Genomic DNA, 21,423 nt, shown 5'->3' on the forward strand with positions numbered 1-21,423 from the left:
CTGTTAACTCATCTTGCTGTAAAGCCAAGTGTAAGAATTGAGAGAGGTATTTATGTTGTGATGATGCCAAGAGCAGTGCTATACTTCTGACACATTCCTGTTTCCCTTGTGGACACGTGGCAAACATGGTAGCAAAACAGGTACAAAGATTATACAAAGGAAGGAAAAGGCATCACTTGAGCTCAGCACCACCTCACTTCACAAAAATACACTCAAAGCGATGAATTTTATGTTCCATTCAAAAGCAACAACAATTGGAAGCAAAACTTTGCATTAGGACTTTGCTTTTCATAACCACACTCTATAAAAAGCATCTAGATGAGTAGAAGTCAAGTTATAGACCAGTAAAGAATGAGTAAAAACTGGCCAAGACTCCCAGGTTAGATCAGAATTCATTTTTGTTTATAGTTATATGCACTCTACACATAACAGTAACCTCCTGTGCTTATATCACTGCAGACTGTCAGCTACCTTTAAATTTCCCAATAAGCAGATGTGTTCCTACATTCTACTAGATTTGAAATAAAACTGTGAAGTACATAAAACCCCAAAGACAACCATTAATCTTCTTGGCACTGGAAGGAATAGCTATAGCCAGCAGAGCTCTGAGCTTGCTTAGAGCATTGGGCCTTTTATGCATTCTTCTAAGAAGTTGCTTTGTATCCTGCAAGACTAGATTGTGCAAAACAGAATGAATTATGGATAAAAACAAACAGCAAATCACAAAGGGCACATTTTAAATTTAAAGAAAATTAAAGTTTGTGTTCTGCAAAATGAAGTGCGTTGAGGAAAACGCAACGGTTGTCATGTCAAGTATGTAATCTTGGCAGCCGCTTGCTCCATCATTGGGGAAATCATCAAGATATTTTAGAGTACATCTCACATAATTTGAGTTAACAATGGCAAAAAAAAAAATCCACTTAATGAAATATGCACCTCCTATTTTTATCTTATGTTGGGCATGAAGCAGTTTCCTTCTGAAGTTCTCTGATGCACCTAATAGGCTAAAGAGCAGGGAAAGATCACGGATTTAGAAGTACAGTATGGACAAAAAGACAACATGGCATTTTGATTTCCCCCTGGAGTAGAAGGCTGGATATAAATTAACTTCATTTTGGTCACTGTATTTGATGTACTAGCAATCTACCCCAGCCCAGCAGGCACCTGGCACAGGTTAGAGGCATTTGAGAGGATCACTGGATGCTTTCCTCATTTGTTCAAGTTCCAGAAAACTCAGAAGCTGTATGCGACAGCAAAAATAGAAGCAATCACATTTCTGAAGCTACAATTTTATTTGAGGATAGCTAAATATCTTTTATGGTCATATAAATATACTTTTTTTTTTTTAATTTAGACATATTGACAACCCTGCTAATTCTTGATCTCTGACTGCCATTAATTGATAGATACTCTTCAGAAGTGGATTTCGACATGGTTTCTGTGTCCCACAGCTTCAGCCACAGGGTTTTGGTCAACTACAGCCTAGTGCATGCTATAACAAAAACACTGCCTTGATAAATTTTCCTCTGATTATGTTCAGGTAAAGAACAGTGGAAAGATATGAACAATCCTAATTTTTTGTATTCACTTGCTGGGTAAAAAAACCAGCCTGCATGTGCACAAGGTGGGGCTCTCTCATCACTCACTGTTCTGGCTTTAACATATAAAATTTCCAATGTCAAGATTACAGGTAGGAACATACAGATACTGGTGTATCTTTTTTTGAGTTAAATAATTGCTTCTCTTTCTTGTTGTGAAGTCAAACTCTCTGGGTTTTTGTAAAGAAAATTTTACTTTATTCACTGCATCTTAATAGATTAATAAGATGTGGATAATTATTAGACGCCATATATGCTTTTCCCTTAATACTGAAAAGCATTAATTCTTCTGCATAGATATAGGAAGCAATTTATTTTTATTTTGCAACATGACATGCAACAAGATAAAGAAATTAGAGTCATAAAATTAGACAAACAACATAAAAATACACTAAATGAGGCAATCTATCAAAAGATTTAACTCTCAAATTGACAAAAAATGGAAAAAGACAATATTTTGATATGCTGTTTTGCATAGTAAACTTGAACATATTACAGAATCACAGAATCACTAGGTTGGAAGAGATCTTCAAGATCATCAAGTCCGACCCATGCCCTAACATCTAGCTAAACCATGGGACCAAGTACCACATCTAGTCTTTTTTTAAACACATCCAGGGATGGTGACTCCACCACCTCCCTGGGCAGACCATTCCGGTACTTCATTATTCTTTCTGTAAAAAAAAATTTTCCTGATATCCAACCTGTATCTCCCTTGGTGCAGCTTGAGACTGTCCTCTGGTTCTGTCAGTGCTGTCTGGAGAAAGAGCCCAACCCTCACCTGAGCACAGTCACCTTTCAGGGAGTTGTAGAGAGTGATGAGGTCATCCCTGAGTCTCCTTTTCTCCAGGTTGAGCAACCCCAGCTCCCTCAGCCGTTCCTCACAGAGTTTGTATTCCCAGCCCCTCCCCAGCCTTGGTGCCTCCTCTGGATGCGCTCAAGCATCTCCACGTCCTCCCTGAACTGAGGGGATAAAACCGGACACAGTACTCAAGGTGTGGCCTCACCAGTGCTGAGTAGAGGGGAAGAATGAGCTCCCTGTTCCTGCTGGCCACGCTATTCCTGACACAGGCCAGGATGCCATTGGCCTTCTTGGCCACCAGGGCACACTGCTGGCTCGTGTCCAGTCTGCTGTCCAGTACCCCCAGGTACCTTTCTGCCTGGGCACTGTCCAGCCACACCATCCCCAGCCTATAGCAGGGGATTATTGTGGCCAAAATGCAGGACTCAGCACTTGGACTTATTAAACTTCATCCCATTGGACTCTGCCCATCCATCCAACCATTCCAGGTCTCTCTGCAGAGCCCTCCTACCTTCCGACAGATCAACACATGCTCCGAGATTTGTGTCATCTGCAAATTTACTAAAGACTCAAGACCCTCATCCATGTCATCAATAAATACATTGAACAGAACTGGCCCCAGCACAGACCTCTGAGGAACACCATTATTTATGTAAGTCGAATTCAAAATACTGAATTTATAAAATAAAAATGATAAATACAGTAAAGCACAAAAACTAAACTGGACTATTAAATAGAACACTGTATCTGAATGAATAATTTATTAGGATACTAGCCAGCTGGTATAGTAAAGTAGCATTTATCTCTAAATTCATGTTGCAATGATTGTATTCACACATTACCTCAAGCATTTTACAAAATTCATTTTTGAGAAATAAAACAGATAATTATTCCAGATGTTAGTACTGCCATGTATGTATAGATTACTGTGGCAATTTAATTATTGTTGTTACAATTCAAAACACCATTTTCTATCAAACATGCTCATTGAGAATTTAAATCAGAAAATGGTAGCAGATGAACTAAAAGTGAATTCACTCAATATGCCAAATTTTTTGTGCTCACAGCAGGCTCACAGCTGTTAATATTTACTCAACAGTTACTACTGCTTTTATCTCCCAAATGAATATTAATAAAATCAAAGATTAACTGTGCATATTTGCGCTGTAAATGACTTTTAATCCATGAAATAAAAAATAACATGTATAGAAGGTAACAGTGTCTAAATCACAAAAGCCCAATCTGGTTTTGTAAAAGCAGAATATAGATTGCAAATTTGAGAGATTTGGTTCTTATTTTCTTACTTTGCTAGATCACACAAAATCCCCAGTGTCCGGTGCAATTGCCATCATAATCTCCCAATGCAGTATTACGTAAAGGACAAAGCTGTACCGGAAACCTTGCAACCACTACCAAATCACTCCATTCTGTTTCTTCTCATAATTATGGTCAGGTAATTTCATTGCACTGGTCAGTCTATTCTGAGTAAGCAATTATTAAGACATGGAGAGAGAAGCACTAGATTAAAGCTGACCTAAAACCTTTGACAAGGCTGAGAACTTAACAAATATGAGCACGTTGGTCTGGAGATTGGAGATCCCAAGTGCCCACACCGTGGTCCTCCTTTAGAGACACTTCCTTCTACAGTGACCATAAGGTGCTGTACAAATTCCCTTATACCTGATTTGAACAATTGTTTTCATTGCCAGGGCAGAGTGTGAATCTCATCTCATTTCTGTTATTTTCTTACTGCAAGGGCTTGATTTTCTGGTACAGCAGATAAATATTGTTGTTATTTAGTAAAATCGGTGAGCTTTCAAAGCTGTTACACAGCTGCAAGGTGTAAAGACCAAGGGCAATTTGCCCTCTGTTTAAATGATCATGGAATTGTCACATTGCAGGAATGTCTTCGTAAGTTGACCTTACCTCATCTGGCTTGGTGATGCATTTCCCTTTCCCTGAACATGGGACGTTGTCTGAATGGCTTCCCACAGGCATGCAGGTACTCACTTTCACCACCACAGTCAAGCGTAGAGCCACAATACACTTGGTAACTGAATCATTCAAAAAGCCTTTAAAAAAAAATAAATTCTTGTTATATGACAAAATAGGCTGATGCTGTTAATGCTCTCCAGCTAGACAGACAAATAAAAATGATTCGAAATAAACTGTCAACTAAGAACAAAATTACTCATACACACCTCTCTGAATGCAAAGCATGTAAATACAAATTAAAATAGAGTTTTGAGACAAACCTCATTATATTGATTAAAAAAAAGAAGGCAGGATGGTGAAACACCATCCAGAACTCAAACCTATATTTTTTAGGTTTCAAAATTAAATGCTTTTCCCTGCTACTTTTTGAAAAGTAAAGAAATATATTTATTTAATTTCTTTAATGATGAGGAACATTAAAATCCAATTTTGTGAAGAAATATGTTTAAATGAATTCATAAGAGTTACTTTCAGAGCTAAAAAGCACTCAGATTCATTACATCGGTAAAAGACAAAGAATCACTTTGGCTCTGTTTTTTAATGAAGTTTGCAAGAATATACGTACTTATACCACTTGACATCATTTCTTTGTGTATTTGCAATACAAGTATTAGTGAATGTTTGATCTGGTCTCACTAAAAACTGATATAGCAGGTAAACATGGAAATAGGAACACTGGACAACGAACAGGAAGAGTCATTAATCTCTGGCTAGCACCTGTAATTGCATACAATGAAAAAAAAAATGTGGTTGGTAGCTATTAAAACATACTGGAGCATAACAACATCACTATCACACATATTCCTAACAGATTTATCTGAAAAATAAAAGGACGATAGGAAAGATAAAATGCGGCACACACAGCCCATGACACATGGGATAAAGTCAGAGCTCATAAAATACACAGCCCCTGCTCCTGTACTTCCCTCATGGTTGAACTGCCTTGTTCCAGCACATTGATTAGACTTCTGGACCACAGCCCTTCCATGTGTGGCATCAATTAATTGCTTTGTTGGGGGAGAATAAATGTGCACTGACACAAAAATGTGGGTTTGGTATAGTGTGTATACTGTATGCAGAATTTATGCATAAAAAAACCACCAGAGATCCTTCCATAGACTGTCAAAACTTGGCGTCACTATCCTCCATGTAGGTAGACTCTAAAGGGTGTAACACTGTAGTACCAGAATGTTGAGGCACAGAACCATTCTCCTTTTTTTTAGAAAATATAGAGAGAATTTAAACAAATTTAAGCAAAAATTGGGTTTTTTTTTTTAAGCAAATACCAGTAATTTTAAAAAGAACAATACTAAATAGATGCAGCGTATGAATTTGTATGTTTTTTCTTAGATTTTCCACTTCAAATAGCAAAATCCATTTACAGCCTAAACCTCTAGGGAGCTTCAAAGATGCAGTTCAGCTTCTTGCATTATAGACTGTAGAAAGCACAACATTTAGTCAAGAGAAAAAAACAGTAAAACAAAATATTTTTAATGAACAGGAACAAATAAAAGTTTCATGAGACAGAACTTCAAGGGAGCTTTCTTTTAGAACAGCTGCTAAGCATTACTTACATTTTGCATATGGAAGTGTCAAGCATGACTAACGCTACAAATTCCCCACAAAATCATGTGGAAGACTTCCATTCTTTGTTCTTCATTTTTAGATTTCGCTTTTTAAAATGCTGCATTCCTTCAGCTATTAGCAGTCTATGATCCCTAAACCCTATCTTCAAACAGGAAAATCTCATGTCCTACATAGACATCATTGGCTTGAGTACAGCTTCTACAAGTTAGCCGAATATTCTAAAGGATCAGATTAAAAAAAAAAATAAACCGCACAAAAACAACAAAAAACACATGCATTGGGTATAGTTCCAAATGCCTAATGGTCTGTTTTGGCTAGTGAAGATTATTGTAATCTGATGACCTCTTCAAAGCAAGCCAATTTATTCTGGCCTCAATACATACCCCATTTTTACCCATCTGTTCAAAGATGCAGCCAGAATTTTTCTTTAACAATTGAATGCAATTGTCACTGGCAGTCATGCAATTATATGTGAATGCTTGGAATGTGGCATTTAGAAAATGTCTTTGGGTTCACATTTCCTTTCTGAAGCAGATTGTTACATATTCTTCAGGACAGTTCCCTAAAGAAATATTAAATCAACCTTCTTTGCAGTTTGAATCTTGTTACTATTTTGGTATCAAAAGCCCTTAGGCAAACCACTGAAAAAATAATTATTCTCTCTGGAATGCCACACATTTTCTTGCAATTTCTAATTGTCTCATCCAATTTGTAAATACTAGAAAAATACAAACATGGGTATTTATTTTCACTGTATAGAAGTTGCACATAACTTTCTGAGATCTCTAGGTTTTAAGGCTAAAAGAAGCTTGTCTGACCATCTAAATATAACACCCTGCCTAACTCAGGTCATAGCACTTCAATTAATTCCTTCCCCAATTCCCATAACAGCAAATGAACTAGAGTGAGTTTTAAGTTCTATTTTTAACTTCTAGATGGGAGAATAATTTCAGAACCATATTTACAGGTACTTTCATCTCAGGTCTGGAGAAAAATATTGCAGCAGTTCATATCAAAAAGTAATTTTGTTCAGTTCAACTTTGCTGGTTTTCTAAAGCCAGTTAAAACATAATGGTATCAAAGCATTTTTAGTTGCAGAATTCAGGGTTGAGTTATTTACAGTAATATTACAGAAACAATTCTCAAGCCTAATAAATTATTATGTGATGTGAATAGCCATTTAGATTGCAGAGGAGGCATTTTCAAGCTTTTTGCACACACATTTTATAATCTTGGAAATGCCTTCACAGTTTCCCTGGCAGAATTCATGGTAAAATACACTACAGCTTGCTCCCCCCAGCAGTTCCACACACATATACCTAGGAGCACAAAGTACAGGTGCTCCTGTTTCACCCACATTAAGAAAGTTAAGAATGAAGAATAAGGAATAAAGTTAAACTAAAAATGACAGGTGTCATCAATATGTCCAAATACTTTCAGAAGATCATATCATGCCATTCAGATTACCAGTACTCAAACATCAATTGAGTATATGCTTTCTAGACTACACAAACTGATTTGCTTCCCTCACAAGCCCCATTTCTGAGCAATACCTTCCTTCTAAGCACAGCAGTCTGAGGTCAGCCAGTGGTCCACAGTGGACAGACAAAATAGGGAAGACTGCAGCTAACAGACCACCAAGAAAGTTATTATACTGTACGTAATATCAGTGAAAGGCAAAACACTTCACTAGAATTCATTCACTAACTCTTGGTATGCACCCAACATGCTCTGACACACATCAACACCTTTTGCGTTTGGCTCAACTGTATTTCTCTATATTCTACACAGTGCATACATGTGATACAAAGATATTCACCTTAGGTTGAAACAATAGATTATCCTTTTAGTTCCAGTTCACAGAAGTGTAGAACTTTGAGTTCACCTAAAGGTTTCTTGGAAGAGTGAGAATGACTGCCAAGGGGATCGGGCACTCAAAACAAAGTACCAGTCCTCAAGTTTTCAACTTATTTTTAGCCTGGTTTCCCAAGAAAATGAGACAGCAGTGGGATGTCTATCAGTTTCCATCTGTTCTCTTTTTCTCTCTCAACACTTTCCCACACCAAAAAGCTTTTGGGGTCAGTAGCCAACTTCAACATTTTGCAAAACAGTGAAGTTCTCAAAGACACTAAGTGCCTACAGCTTCCCTGCACAGTAAGCAGCCCTGGCACCAAGGGCATTGGTAAGTCAAGATGGTAGGAAAACTTAAAAGGGCCCCAGAATAAGGTGATGTAAATTCTTCACCCCATTCCCCATGTACAGTACAGTCAGCTATTCATTATTTGGAAAATGGGTAACTGAGATATAGTTAAATGGAAGAAAAACATTCATTCCTTCAGGATCAAAGCAGCAGTACTTGATGTGCCTGCACTGTACCTTCAGTTCTTGTCATGCAGTTACATAGTGGAGCTATGATACTTCCAGATCAGATTTCAGCTTCTAAAAAAAAACCACTGCTGTTATCAGAGCATACTGAGCATCCTCTATAAACCTTACTGGTCCAGGGTAGAAGCTATGTAAGTACATGTGATAGTTCATGCACAGATGATGGAAAGTCATAGAATTAACCTAAAGTGCAAAAGAGTCCAGAGGAATTTTCTGTTTGATCACATCTCCTACCACAAGAGAAAACCTTATTCAGCAAGCTAAACAAGAGTGGTCAAAGTGCTCCATCTCTTCTTTTATAGCCATTGAACATTGCAGGCATAAGAACACTTCAAAGAAAGGAAGCTAGGAAAGAAAGAGAATTCTACTTTTATTACAGTAGTCATCAGAATTTATTAAAAAAAGGAAAAAAAGAAAAAGAAAAAGAAATACCTGAATTTTAGTTCTTCCTCCTAAAATATTTGATATCTAAATTTTATCCAAAGATTTTTTCATGTCCATATATCATGTGATATAGCTAACATTCAATACTATGAAAATTACTACGAAAACAGAGGTCTATACTAATCACCACCATGCTTCAGTGCCTTTTTGGATCTAAGCATGAAGTTTGAAATTTACTGTAAGTATGTGAACCAATTTCCCTCAGTTACGTCACTGCATATCACAATCTCAAATAGTTTTCCATCTAGCAAATCTAAGCAAGCTCAATCCTTCTCTTGTTCATACAAGTCATATCCAACTCATTTTAGAGACCTAAGAAATGAAAAGGCATAGCAAGATGCTCTCATGATGCACGTAATTCTGAAAATTTGCCTTTACATGTTGAAGTAGTAGAGGCCTGCTTTTGATTTACAAATGTACAAACATTTACCCCCCCTTTCCATGACACTAATACTCAGGGTCTTTAAGGCCTAGCAATTCCCTCAGGACCCTGACACCAATACTGCTCTACAGAATATGAAAAATGGGTCAGGAATCCTTTCCTGGTTTGCCTCAGGATGATTATCATACATAAGAAAACGAGAAGTGAGAAACAGGTAATCAGTGCCATTTGCAATCTTTGATGCAGTACATCAGTGCCATCAGCACTGTACAGAACATCTGAGATCACTCTCTAACGATGCTGCTAGGCAACATAGCATCTGGGGACACAAAAATACAGCTGCAATAGCAAAATTGCTATTTTGTCCACAAATAGCACTATTTATAGGTGCCACAAGTCTCCAAAATTCTATGTAGATCAACATGCTTGCTGTGCTTTATTCAGAGAAGCTTTGGTCAGATACTGCTTTTGAAAGTATATCTAGATTCTAATGAGAATCAGCTCAAGAACTGTTTCAATTTTTTTTTTTTTTTTTTTTTTTTTTTTTTTTTTTTTTTTTAACAAGCTCACATGAATCAGGAATTTTAAGGATTTTTCCTGGGAGGTGACTGAAAATCTTCTCATCACATTCATTGTCTTCTCCAAGTTGCATTCATAATCAAAGTCAGTTTTTAGATGGATATGCTTTGTTCCTTTGCTACCAACAATGAAAACAGCCTGAGCTCCTAAAAGCATACACTTTCTTCTCAGGTATAACCATTAAAAGGTAAGAGTGCTGCTGCTCAAGTTACATCCTCAGGAACAATATTACACATTGACAATGATAGTGTTACACTGGCGTAAGAGAAAGCAAAACTGGGTTGTGAGAAAATTATTACCAAAACTTTGGGAAGAAACAGCACACAACTTGCCTTTCAAGTTGGAGCTCAGTTTTGCACGACTGGTAGTAAAAATATATTTATGAACTGAGCAAACCAGTTGAGTTCACTTAGCATGGCAAAGTCCCACATTCCACTACATTTCCTCTGTAACAAATGTCACTTTCTGAATTTCACTGTTACTTATACAATTAGCCAACTTAATAGCTTGACTGGGCCAAGCCCTGTGACAGAATTATGAAACACTCAGCTAGACTCTTACAAAGCCACTTGCATTCACCTTTTTAAAGAGCTGTGGCAGTAGCTTGATGTGTGACCTCCTCCCACAGCTTCAAGGATTCTGCTTATGATCCAAAGTGATGGTGAAAGCCCAGCAAAGGGCGACAAGATTTTCTTCTAAAAGATTTCATGTATCATAATTTCCCAACATATCTTTATTTGTCAGCATTTCAGCCAAGCTGGCAGAGAACTATTTTGGGCTCAAATGCAGACCACTAGAATCTCTTGATTCCACACTTGGCAAGCACAGGTAATTGTGCTGGAATACAAGTGGCATAGCTGGGACTGCACTAAGGGGAGCTGCAGAAGATGGGATGGCAGGGTTGGCTAGGATATATCTCTAGTTACTGCTTCGACTGAGAGGCTCTATGAGTGGCTACCCTACTTTTAAATACACATTACAGTATATTACACTACTAGCTGAACATCTCAAAGCATTTTACAAGCATTGTTAAAATGTGTCTCACACAGGTACACTGCACATGCTACCAGTTATGCACTGGTGTCTGTATTCCACAGATCAGGTTAAGCAGTCTGTCCAAGATCTTATCATGCAAACAACCGCGTGATTGACTTAAAATAAATATCGTGATTGTGAATTGGTCACAGAAGTCCTATTTGAAGAACAAAGAATCTTAAAATTAAAGAAACAAACAAAAAGTATTCACTAAACATGGTAAATTTGAGTAGGTAAACCTCCAAAGACTAGAAAAATAATTTCCTATTGTTACTTGCTAGAAATAGTAGTGAATAAAAATTAATTATGAATAATTTGCTGATTAATTAAAAATTAAAGAATAAAAATTATTTAAATGCTAACTTAAAACATAATAAAATGTATGAAAATAGTAACTGGTCTGATATTTACATCTACTTACATGTGAGACAAGGTACATGCAACTTGATCATAAAGGATAGGATTTTTATTTTATAATACTTATAAAGATACTCTTTCTTATATAGGCCAACAGCATTCTTCAGAGTGGTTTAGATTTCAGCTGAATGCTTCATTTCTTTGCCTTACAAGGCCATTTTTTAAAAGAAATCATTTAAATTAATACTTCACTGCGCTTTTCTTGCTGTTCACACTTTGCTGCTGCTGCTATTGTTTACCAAAAGGCCATTTTCTGCAAGGTTAGCTCTTGTGCCCAGAACCCCAGGGAAATGTTCAGTTGAGCACAATGCTGAAATCTGCAGACAATAGGGCCCTTCCAGGCAAATTACACGCTTTAAAATGAGAACCCCACTAACTGGAGCAGTTGTCACCAACTCCCCCCAGCGAGGCTGGCTTGCACAAAAGGAGCAGAACAGTCACACACATGGACAGAGGTTCTGCACATCAGCTGGGCACAAGCACAGCCTGAGCACTCCCACCACAGCATGTGCAGGGCACCGAGATTTCATTTGGTCCAGAGTGAAAGGGGGTTGAGTCAAATGACTACAATATGCCATAGGCTGGGAGCTCACACAGACGCTCAACTGACACATGGCAACTTGTTAGAGTAATGTGATTACGTGGTCTTCAGTGAATTCAATTCACACATCTCCTATTATAAAATAAAATTGTCCTATTTAATTTTTTGCTTAAGTGAAAGCAATTTTGAGATGCAGTAAACTGCTTTCTTTAGACAGAAATGTGTTCATGTTTTAGAGGCCTGTAACAACACAAAACACATCTGAGATTCTATTGCCAGATAAAAAGAGTTAGAAAAAAACAACTTGTTTCAAAATATCTATCTATGTTATTTATTTTTCCACATAGTATTTTTTACACTGTTTCATTTTGCCTTTTCAATATAGCTGCACTAGTATTGGTGGTGACTACTCATTAATGCATAATGAGGTCTTGCAGGGAGACTCGTGGAATAATGAAAGAACGACAGAAGAGTAAATAACTGCTCAGGCCAGGTTTAGAAAATAAAATACTTTGCTGCATTTGAAAGGCAGGACAGCATTTTGGATTGTAAAATATTACCCTTCCTGACATAGAACCATATGGCTCCCACACTTATTAAAAAGCAGCAGATATCTTGTGCTTCAGAAGCCAAGCATTAATTTTCCTTTTTAAGCCAAATATCAAGAAGTTTCACGGAATTCAAGCAAACTGCCTTAGAGGTGTTGGCATTTGAATGGCATCAGTACTCTTCATCTCACCACAATGATGCTAGAGCACCTATTTTCAAATAAGTTTGTACAGCTACCAATTTTATTTAAGGAAATATTTTTAAAATACTTGATAATTATAGTTTAAAGCAGCTAATTATATTGTATTGATCTAAAATGCTGAGCATCTTGTAGAAAACCAGATGACATGCCAAGCAATGTCAACTGACAAGTCTACATCAGTTTTTGTTTGCTGTGATGAAAATAAGCATTATAATTTAAAGGTTGTGCTGGAGGATTTATTTTCTGTTCAGATAAAAATATTAATTCACATTAAATGTTAAAGTTTCTACCTTATTATCTGGAAAGTATTATCTGAGAAATAGTAGTTTTTCTTATAAATGTCTTTCTTTGATTTTATAAGCAGACAATAAGCTTAAAAAGCTAATGTAGTAGTATCTCATGAAAGCTGCTTTTTAAGCAGCATCTTTCCTTTTAAGCAGCTGCTTAAGCAGCACCTAGGAAGTGCAAAATAAAGCACAAAGTCTAAAAGCAAGTACTTTTAAGCTATTTACAGCATTTTTTTACAATTATATACACATTTTCTATCATATTACCTATGGGGAAATGGAGGCAGCATACTAATGCCCAACTATTAGTTTTATTATTTTTCTGAAAGTGCTTCCATCATTACTGCTTGGGCACACCAGGGCTGAAAAGCAATTTTTCCAACATTTTATCATGAAAGCTGATAAGATGATCTTTTTTCAATAGAAGTAATATTCTAACAGCCATGATAAAGACCTGAAAACATAATTTCATTTTTTAATGTTGTTAGGAGAAAGAAAGGAAATAGGTTGCATGCACACAGAGTCAGCACTGCCAGCTCCTCCTCCTGCATTATCCCAAAACCTCCAAATAAACACTTCTTAAAACTAAGTAGCAATCATACAATAATCATGTGATATGCAGTTTTGTATTGCTATGAAAAGGAAAATGGTATGAAGCTGTGTCAGGGAGGTTTAGGTCGGATATTAGGAAAAGATTTAACATCCAGAGGGTGTCTGGACACAGAACAAGCTCTAAGCACTAAGGCTGACAGAGTTCAAAAAATGTTTGGACAACGCTCTGAGGCACAGTGTGGGATTCTTGCAGTGCCTTGTGCAGGGCCAAAAGTTGGATGATCCTGATGGGTCCCTTCCAATTCAGCATATTCTATGTTTCCATCAATTATTATTCAATTTCCAAATTCATTAAAAAGAAGTTATGGTTCTTTTGTGTCCTAGCTGTTAACTGGACTGTTAAATACGATCTGCTATCTGTACAGTCACACAAGTGTATATATACCAGTTTTCCAAGCAAACTGGAAACTGTGTGAAATTAGACCTGCCTGACTGCAAGTCTGCCAGCCACTGGTGCAGCTTTGGATACCCCTGAAGCACAGAACTGTTGCCTTAGTAAACAGGTATACTAATTTAGCGCCAGAGTGAATTACCTGATTTGTGCAGAAGCAGATGGTGTATAATCACTGTCAAACTTCTAAAATGTGAGCATTAAAAAAAAGAAGTATTTTCATGCTTTTATTCTACGTTGGGTTTGGTTTTTTCAGTATTTTGACAGCAATCTATGTTCTCAAAATTAATGTTCCAGTTCTCAGTCAGAGCGTGATCGCATGCGTGGATAAAAGAGATGCATGCAACAAATCATAAATTATTTTTGTGAGCGATGCCATACAAACTGAGAGTGTCCTTCAAAGCCCTTTAAAGGCCTTTTTATTCTTTAGAAAAATGTTAATGCAGCATTTTTCTCAAGACAGCTATTATTTAATCAATTCAGTAAATCTGCATTTGCAACAATCTTGTATTAAAAAAAAATTATATATATATATATATATATATATATATATATATATTCCAGAATCCAGTACATTATTTCCTGAAAGAGAGAAGTGCACAATGCTGGTAGATTAGATTTCCCCCAAAACACGTAAGAAGCAGCACTTTCAACTCACCCCAGAGATCCTTAGCTGTAACCTATTAGCATTCATGAGAATTTCTGAAAGATTCCTCCGCCAACTGACGGTGCATCAGGGAACTCTTATCTCACTTCTTCAGACTTGTAAAATGTATTTCATCTGATTTCAATTTTCCAAGATATATTGCAATGAAGAATAGGTATGCAACTCTAACAATGTAAAATTTACTGTTAACTCATTTTCAAATGTTCTAGTACCATTACTGCTAGCAGGAATATATGAAGATCCAGAAATAAAACAAATACTGATGAGACTTACGATTTTATAAATATCATAAATAGTTTATGCAGGAATCACTCATTAACTTCAAAGAACATTGGGACAGAGTACGAATCTATAAGTCTAATTAATGGAAAGCCTGCCTTTTATTTCAATAATTAAGTTTTTAATGCTCAACCCTTAATTTTCATCTCTTATTTAAAAGTACTATTAAATGTCTCCTTCCCTTTCTCACTATCTCTTTGTCCAGCCTTGATGCCCATCCATAGCAGTCCACAGAACAGATACTAAAAACATTTCCTGCTCAGAAATGCCCTTGATTAAATGTCTTTTTAAAACATCTTGATTTCAAAAGATAGATTTTTTCCTGCAAACAACGAGCAGAGATGAACAGGTCACCTGGCTTCTCCTACAGACCAACCACATCTGTCTAGCAGTAACCTGGCACCGAAAGCCACCAGCACCTTGGCATGGGCCATCTGCTCCATCCCGCTCCTAATCCACACAGCTCACTGTAAAGCCTGAGCCATATTGGGGTTTCTTCCCACTAGCTAATAGGTACACCCTCTAAAAAAACATAAATTAATTTAGAAGACTGGCACATGTGTAGTAGCAAATCTCACAGAGAAACTCCTTAAAAATCCTCTAAGCAAAGCACGGAAGGAACATGTTACAGAATGTCCAAGCCAGTCTTCTGCTGGCCACAGCCGCGTAAACGCTGTAATTAAAGCACATAATCATGCTGCATAAGCACAGCACCATCACTGTCCCTGCACTGCAAGAGACTGTTTGCAGATGCAGCAGCCATTTTACAAACCCCATCACAGAACACAGAGTGCTCTTTTTGGGTGAGTTGTGCTACACTCTCCCCTTCATTCTCACACAGTGCAGGTACTGTCTCTGGGGTGAACAGCTCTGCGCTGACAGGATCTATTTTTAGGTCTCAGAAACAGCATTCTTCCCAACCTCTAGACACTGTGCCCCGAACCACATGATCAGCAAATCAGCACATTACTGCTGACTTCTGAGTCTTTTCAATCTTGTATAAACAACTTTAAACTTGTGTCACCACAAGGTAACACAAAACAAATAATATTTCCCCAAATGTTTTATCTTTTACATAAATAACTTACTCTGAAAGATTTGCAAGAGGCAAATAAAGTACCATGCTGAGTAACTAAACTTGGAAGGAACACAGTGAGAAATGACTCAAAAAGGATGTAGATCAAAAAGAGACACACACACACAAAAAAAAGACAAAAAAACCCCACTCAGATCTTCCTCATTTTTCTTTTACAGTTCTAATTAGAAACTTATTATGAGATTAAAAAATGCCCTTGTACAAAATTCACCAATTAAGAGAAGAAACCTTTTAAATCACATTTGAATAAACAGAGTGGGGGAAGGAGGAGGAATTATGTGAAGTAAATGTAGCAACTGCCATGGTCCGCAGCCTTACTGCATGACTCTGTTTGAAGAAGCCTACAGCATCTTGTGGCCTTCTCATATCATTCTATCTTAAATATCATCAATAAAAACAGTGGCAACATTATTGCTTTTTTCATATAAAATCACCCACTTTAATTTATTGTACTTTTCGTGCCTATCAAGAAAAATGGAAATTTGTCTATAGGAAAAACTTTATTCTGGTGACTTATTGAAAGCTAAATTATTAAAAAACTTGCGAGACACGTCAAATTGACAGATCTCTTCCACACATCTCAATCAAATCTGAAGTAAAGATCAAGTTATTTTTCTATATGCCTTGGTAGAATTATGGATTTCAGTTGAGTGAAGATAAAATTAATTTTCACACCAAATAACTGAGTTACTTTTCAAGTTTTACACCCAAGACTTACACTTCATTGGACAAAAACTGATGATGGGAAGTAAGCAGAATATTTCCATACAGCTGAGAAGGAAATTCAGAGGCTCTTTCTTAAACTAAAAAAATCATGCCTTAGTTTCAGCAGCTGGAAAATTTTACAATTTCAATATCAGGAAATTAAAAAGAAAGACCAAAGAAAGTATCGAAAACCACATGGAAATAAAGCAAGAGGTCTCAGAATACTTGAAATAAACAATTTTTATGAACTCAACCTCATGTTATATTCATCTAGGAAAAGGTCCATTTTCACCTTATATTACCCAGCACACAATAAAAATTTTAAAGTAAGAATTCCAGGGATAGAAATTCAGCTATAGAGATGAGTAGGACAAGACAAACTAGGAAAGAGTAACACAATATATATTTTAGTTATCTAAGTTAATGGTCTGTGTTGTATGGCTTGTACAGTGAACTGGAGCCTTCATAGAGCAACTTGGGCCCTCTGCTTAGGAGCTTAGACCAAGCTGTGCCTTTAGGCATTTTCACCACTGCATAAAAGCTACAAATTATCCTGTCTTCAGGACATTTTTTATCATACATTAACAAACAAAAAGCAAATGTAAAAAATTATTTCAGAGACATGAGAGGATGGCTTTAACTCTGACAAATTAAATGCAAAACAAGATTAAAAGAAAAAAAAAGAGTCTAAAACTAAGTATCTTAGAAGGAATAATAATATTAAAAGAAAGAAAGTGGAAAATTATTTGAAGGAAATAAACATCACTAAAAGAAACCACTGATGATAAGAATTAAATTATTCTCCTAACAACCTTCAAGCAGTATCTTTGGAAAGTGATAGCTGAAAAAGGAGAGAACAAGGTACTACTCCTGTATTTGGGGATTTTCTGTATTAGCTACACACTTGGAATTTTTCCCAGTGTTTCTACATCAGAAGGTTCTTAATTTTACATTTATTAGCATGGTAAGTTTTCAAATAACAATTGTGGCAGCTTATAGTGCCTTTAAAAATATAGAGCATTTCAAGCATATAACAATAAGTGCTGTTATTACAATGACTTTGGTTTCATGTCATTGGTATAATACAACATCTGCCCAGAAATCTCAATTTAATTAAGTCTATTGTGTCTATGCATAAATATAGCATTAAATCTGTGTTATTTCCCATACCCTTAAAAAAATTATATCAGGCTATTTTCATTATACTCCTTCCACAAAGATGCTTAACTTTTAATTGCCAAGTGAAACAAACAGTATATTTCTAAGGTTCCATATTCACAGAAACAACACTAGAAGATAAAAAAAGCAGTGCAATTAAACACTGTCAAAATATAATGGGAAATCTGATCTTGAAATATATTTTTTCAATTTTCCTGTCTACAGGCTTAAGCTTCTTCACAAAGCATCCCATGACACAATATCTGACAAAGAAACACCTCAAGCATTTAATTATATACTACAGCATTTGCAAAAAGCTTATTAAAAGAGAGCATATAAAATAACTTGCATCATCTCAAGGTATCAGACAAAAATGACTGGATTCTAAAGTGAATGGTGCCAACTGTGTAAGAATTTAGTGTAGCTCTTGTCTGGTTGGAATGAACCAGTGTCTGAAACATGGTCCCAATATCCCATCAGGATCTTTCAGCACTTAAAGGAATTAGTCCTTTGTTCCTCTAAATGCTGAGTAAAGCATCAGCTGTCACCTAGAGGTGACGGACAGAAAGTCACCATGTTACTCACCAATAAAGTAGTTGTTTCCTAATGCAAGCATTTCTTCAGAAAGCACAAGTCCACCCAGTGCCTGGAGAAGAGTGACACTTCTGCCATCAATAAGTGAACACTGTTTAAATCCAGTGCTTGTGACCTTCCATAGCAGGATGAGAGAAGCAGTAGCATCTTGCCTTATTCTAAGAAAAGAAATTGTGAGAATATTTACACTGAGGGAAATCAGTGTAATTAGGAAGTACATCACTGTAGAACTGAACCTTAACAAAGATGGGAAACTTAAATCTAGCTAGTATGGAATTAGGAAAAATCTTGAATGTCTTCAGCATATCTGCAAAAACTTAAAATTGCTTCAGTTGTAAGATTTGCATAACAGTTTATGTAATAGCAAGCTAAATCATACAGAATTCCAATTTCCAATACTTGAAGGCCACCACCTTAATGCCCAAGAAGAGTTTTAGATAAATACCACATCATAGTAAAGTATATCCTTATAAATGATCCTTATATAGTCTTTGTATTTATGCCTTTTTGAGTATTACCTCCATCCTACAGTGCCATCATTTCTGCAGCTGAAGTACATCCAGCTCTGTTGTTTTCTGAAGTTCAATGTTCACTCAATACCAGGAGACAGATCCTGGTAGAAATCCTCATTTGTTTGACACACCAGATCGAAGATTCAGGACAGTTTATTCTTGTAAATCAAATGAGTCACTTAATGCTCCCAAGGTCACTGAGCCCATGGTGCTTTCCTGAATATTGACAGATTGGATAAAGTCTACTACTGCACCCACTGTCAGCTCCATTAGGGAGTGACATTATGCCAGTCTTTGTACTCACAGGGCACTTTTTTCCTACTCACCTCCATAAAGAAATAATAAAAATCTGTCACATTTCTGGTAAGTTCCCAAGTATTTGCATTAATTTCCTATGAAGGAATCTCAAATGAGTTTGAACAACCCTCCAAAAATACAAACACTACTGCATCCAACAGCTAAATACTGATAATTCTCTCCTGCTGAAAACAAACCTCCAAATACCGAGAGATGAAGCTCTGCTCCACAATTTCCTATACTGAAATAGTTTCAGTCCTGCTAAAAACACAAGGCAGTTTATCCCTGGTCACTTGTTATTTGATTTCAAAACAAGAGAAGCGATGTTTTGTAATTGAGCGGGACAGAAGTTGAAAAAAGGTTGCAACTAGGCATCATAAGAAGCAAATTTTTTACAGTATTTGCACCCTCTTTAAGAGCAACCCCAATTGCTACTCCAAAAACTGACTGTCTCACTTTTAGAACAGGATAGCAACTAGTTTCATCGTTTAGGTGACATATGACAATCAAAAAAAATATCAATTTATTAAACTGAAATTATTTTCCTTTCACAGATAGCCATTAAATCAGGTAAGTTACCTGGGCATTTAAGATACTAAATTAAATGAAATTAAAATCAATCTTGACTTGCACTTATCTACCAGGTATAAAACTCTATTAAATATATACAGTGTAAAAATGATCCAAAGTGACTGGGTACTCCGCAACCTCTGAAACGGGGCTTCTCCATCAAGGCTCTTAAATAGAAGTTTAGGGTCCAACAAATGCCGGTTTTTTCCTGATTCCAAGAAAAGACACTTGTGTGCTTTCAGATTCCAGCCAGCCAGGGCATCCACACTCCCAGATCTCTTCCTGACTTAGGCTAAAGGCTCATGAATGAGCACAATTCAAGCCCCGTGGGAAGGGTGGGATGGCCCCCACGTTTAACAGTTACTGCTCTGAACTGTCTGCAGCTTGTCTGCTCACATCACTTTGTTTTTTCCTGTGAGCATGGCCTTTTTTAACAGAAACATAGGATTCTGAAAGATAAGATGACAGTATGAGAAAAGTAGGCTATTTTGGGAAAACGTAAGTCTAAAATTGCAGCAAAGCTGTGAGCCAGAGAACTACGTTGGCAGATTTTTTTAAAATAAAATTTCCAATAAAAAAATGCCTCAGCCCAGCTGACAGAATCAGATCTTTCTAGGAAATCAGGTTCTGTTAATTAAATGTAATAAAACAAGCATTTGATCCAAAAAGCATTTTGAAAAGTGAGCAACGTAATAGGTTAAAAATTTTTAGAAACGTGTTTTTTAGGACATACACAAAGTTTTTACAGCTGATGATGACACCCAAAGCAATAACCCAGAAATCAAATAAAAATGCACAATATACATGCACTTAGATAGTCAACAATAACACTTTCTATCAGCAATTTCATCTTGAGATTCAAGGGGCTAAAATTGTTCACTGTACAAAGTAGAAAGGAAACGTTTTGTCTTCTCCAAACTGACATCTTCAACACATCTGCCCTAATTTCTAATGTATTATGATAGCCCAGAGACAGCTTACATGCTTACATGTTCTAAAACATTAAATATGTGGGAGAAATTATGCCAAGCAAAGAGCTGTCATCGCTCTGCTACACGCTTGAAGTCTGTATGAATTCTCTCATAGTCTTTCAGTCATTTGACAAATTTGCCTATCTGAGAAACTGTTGTCTAAAACATCCAGTCAAATGAAAATAAAAATGCTTTTGTATTTCATCACATATAAGAATATTCTCACTTTATTGATGTATTCTGTGGAACTTCAAAGGAGATGAGTCGGCCTCCAGCAGAAGTATTGGAACTGGCATTTCCACAAGCCACATCTGGGGTTATCTGAAAATAAAAATAGCTTTATTTAACAATAAACCATAACATCTGACCAAATAAAACATGAAAGATTTTTTTTTTTAACAAATGACACTAATAGTCCTCAGTCATCTTCAAAAAGTCTTCAGGAATATTTACTGAAACCTTTAAGCTGCCAACAAAAGTGCTGAAAATTCACAAAACTGTCCTTTCAGGGTTTTGTTTTAACAAAAAACTCCTGCACAAAAGTATGAACTTCAAAAGGCATTTTCCTTTAAAAGTGAACATATTTAGAAAAAGATTAATAGTTTTCTGGTCTTTTAGAACAATAAATAATGTTCTAAAATTTGCTACATCCAAGAAATAGTGCATCATTAATTTATGCAATACTGAAGGATTTATAGTAACAAATACAGACATTGCCTTTCTACTATAGTGAAATATGGTTTTTTCTGAACATGCATTTCCTTTAAA

General features: G+C 36.4%; 1 protein-coding gene across 1 annotated transcript in view; it reads right to left on the bottom strand.

The window, feature by feature from the left end:
- DNER (delta/notch like EGF repeat containing) overlaps window positions 1-21,423 on the bottom strand; it is a 119,319-nt gene that overhangs the window by 40,163 nt on the left and 57,733 nt on the right. The window contains exons 3-5 of the mRNA XM_033068974.1: window positions 20,882-20,976; window positions 18,297-18,463; window positions 4,327-4,472 (exon numbers count right to left, since the gene is read on the bottom strand). Of these exons, the coding sequence (XP_032924865.1) occupies window positions 4,327-4,472; window positions 18,297-18,463; window positions 20,882-20,976 (408 nt within the window). The remainder of the gene's footprint in view (window positions 1-4,326; window positions 4,473-18,296; window positions 18,464-20,881; window positions 20,977-21,423) is intronic.

This window comes from Catharus ustulatus, chromosome 10 (assembly GCF_009819885.2).
Source record: "Catharus ustulatus isolate bCatUst1 chromosome 10, bCatUst1.pri.v2, whole genome shotgun sequence".
In the NCBI taxonomy this organism is placed as follows: Eukaryota; Metazoa; Chordata; class Aves; order Passeriformes; family Turdidae; genus Catharus; species Catharus ustulatus.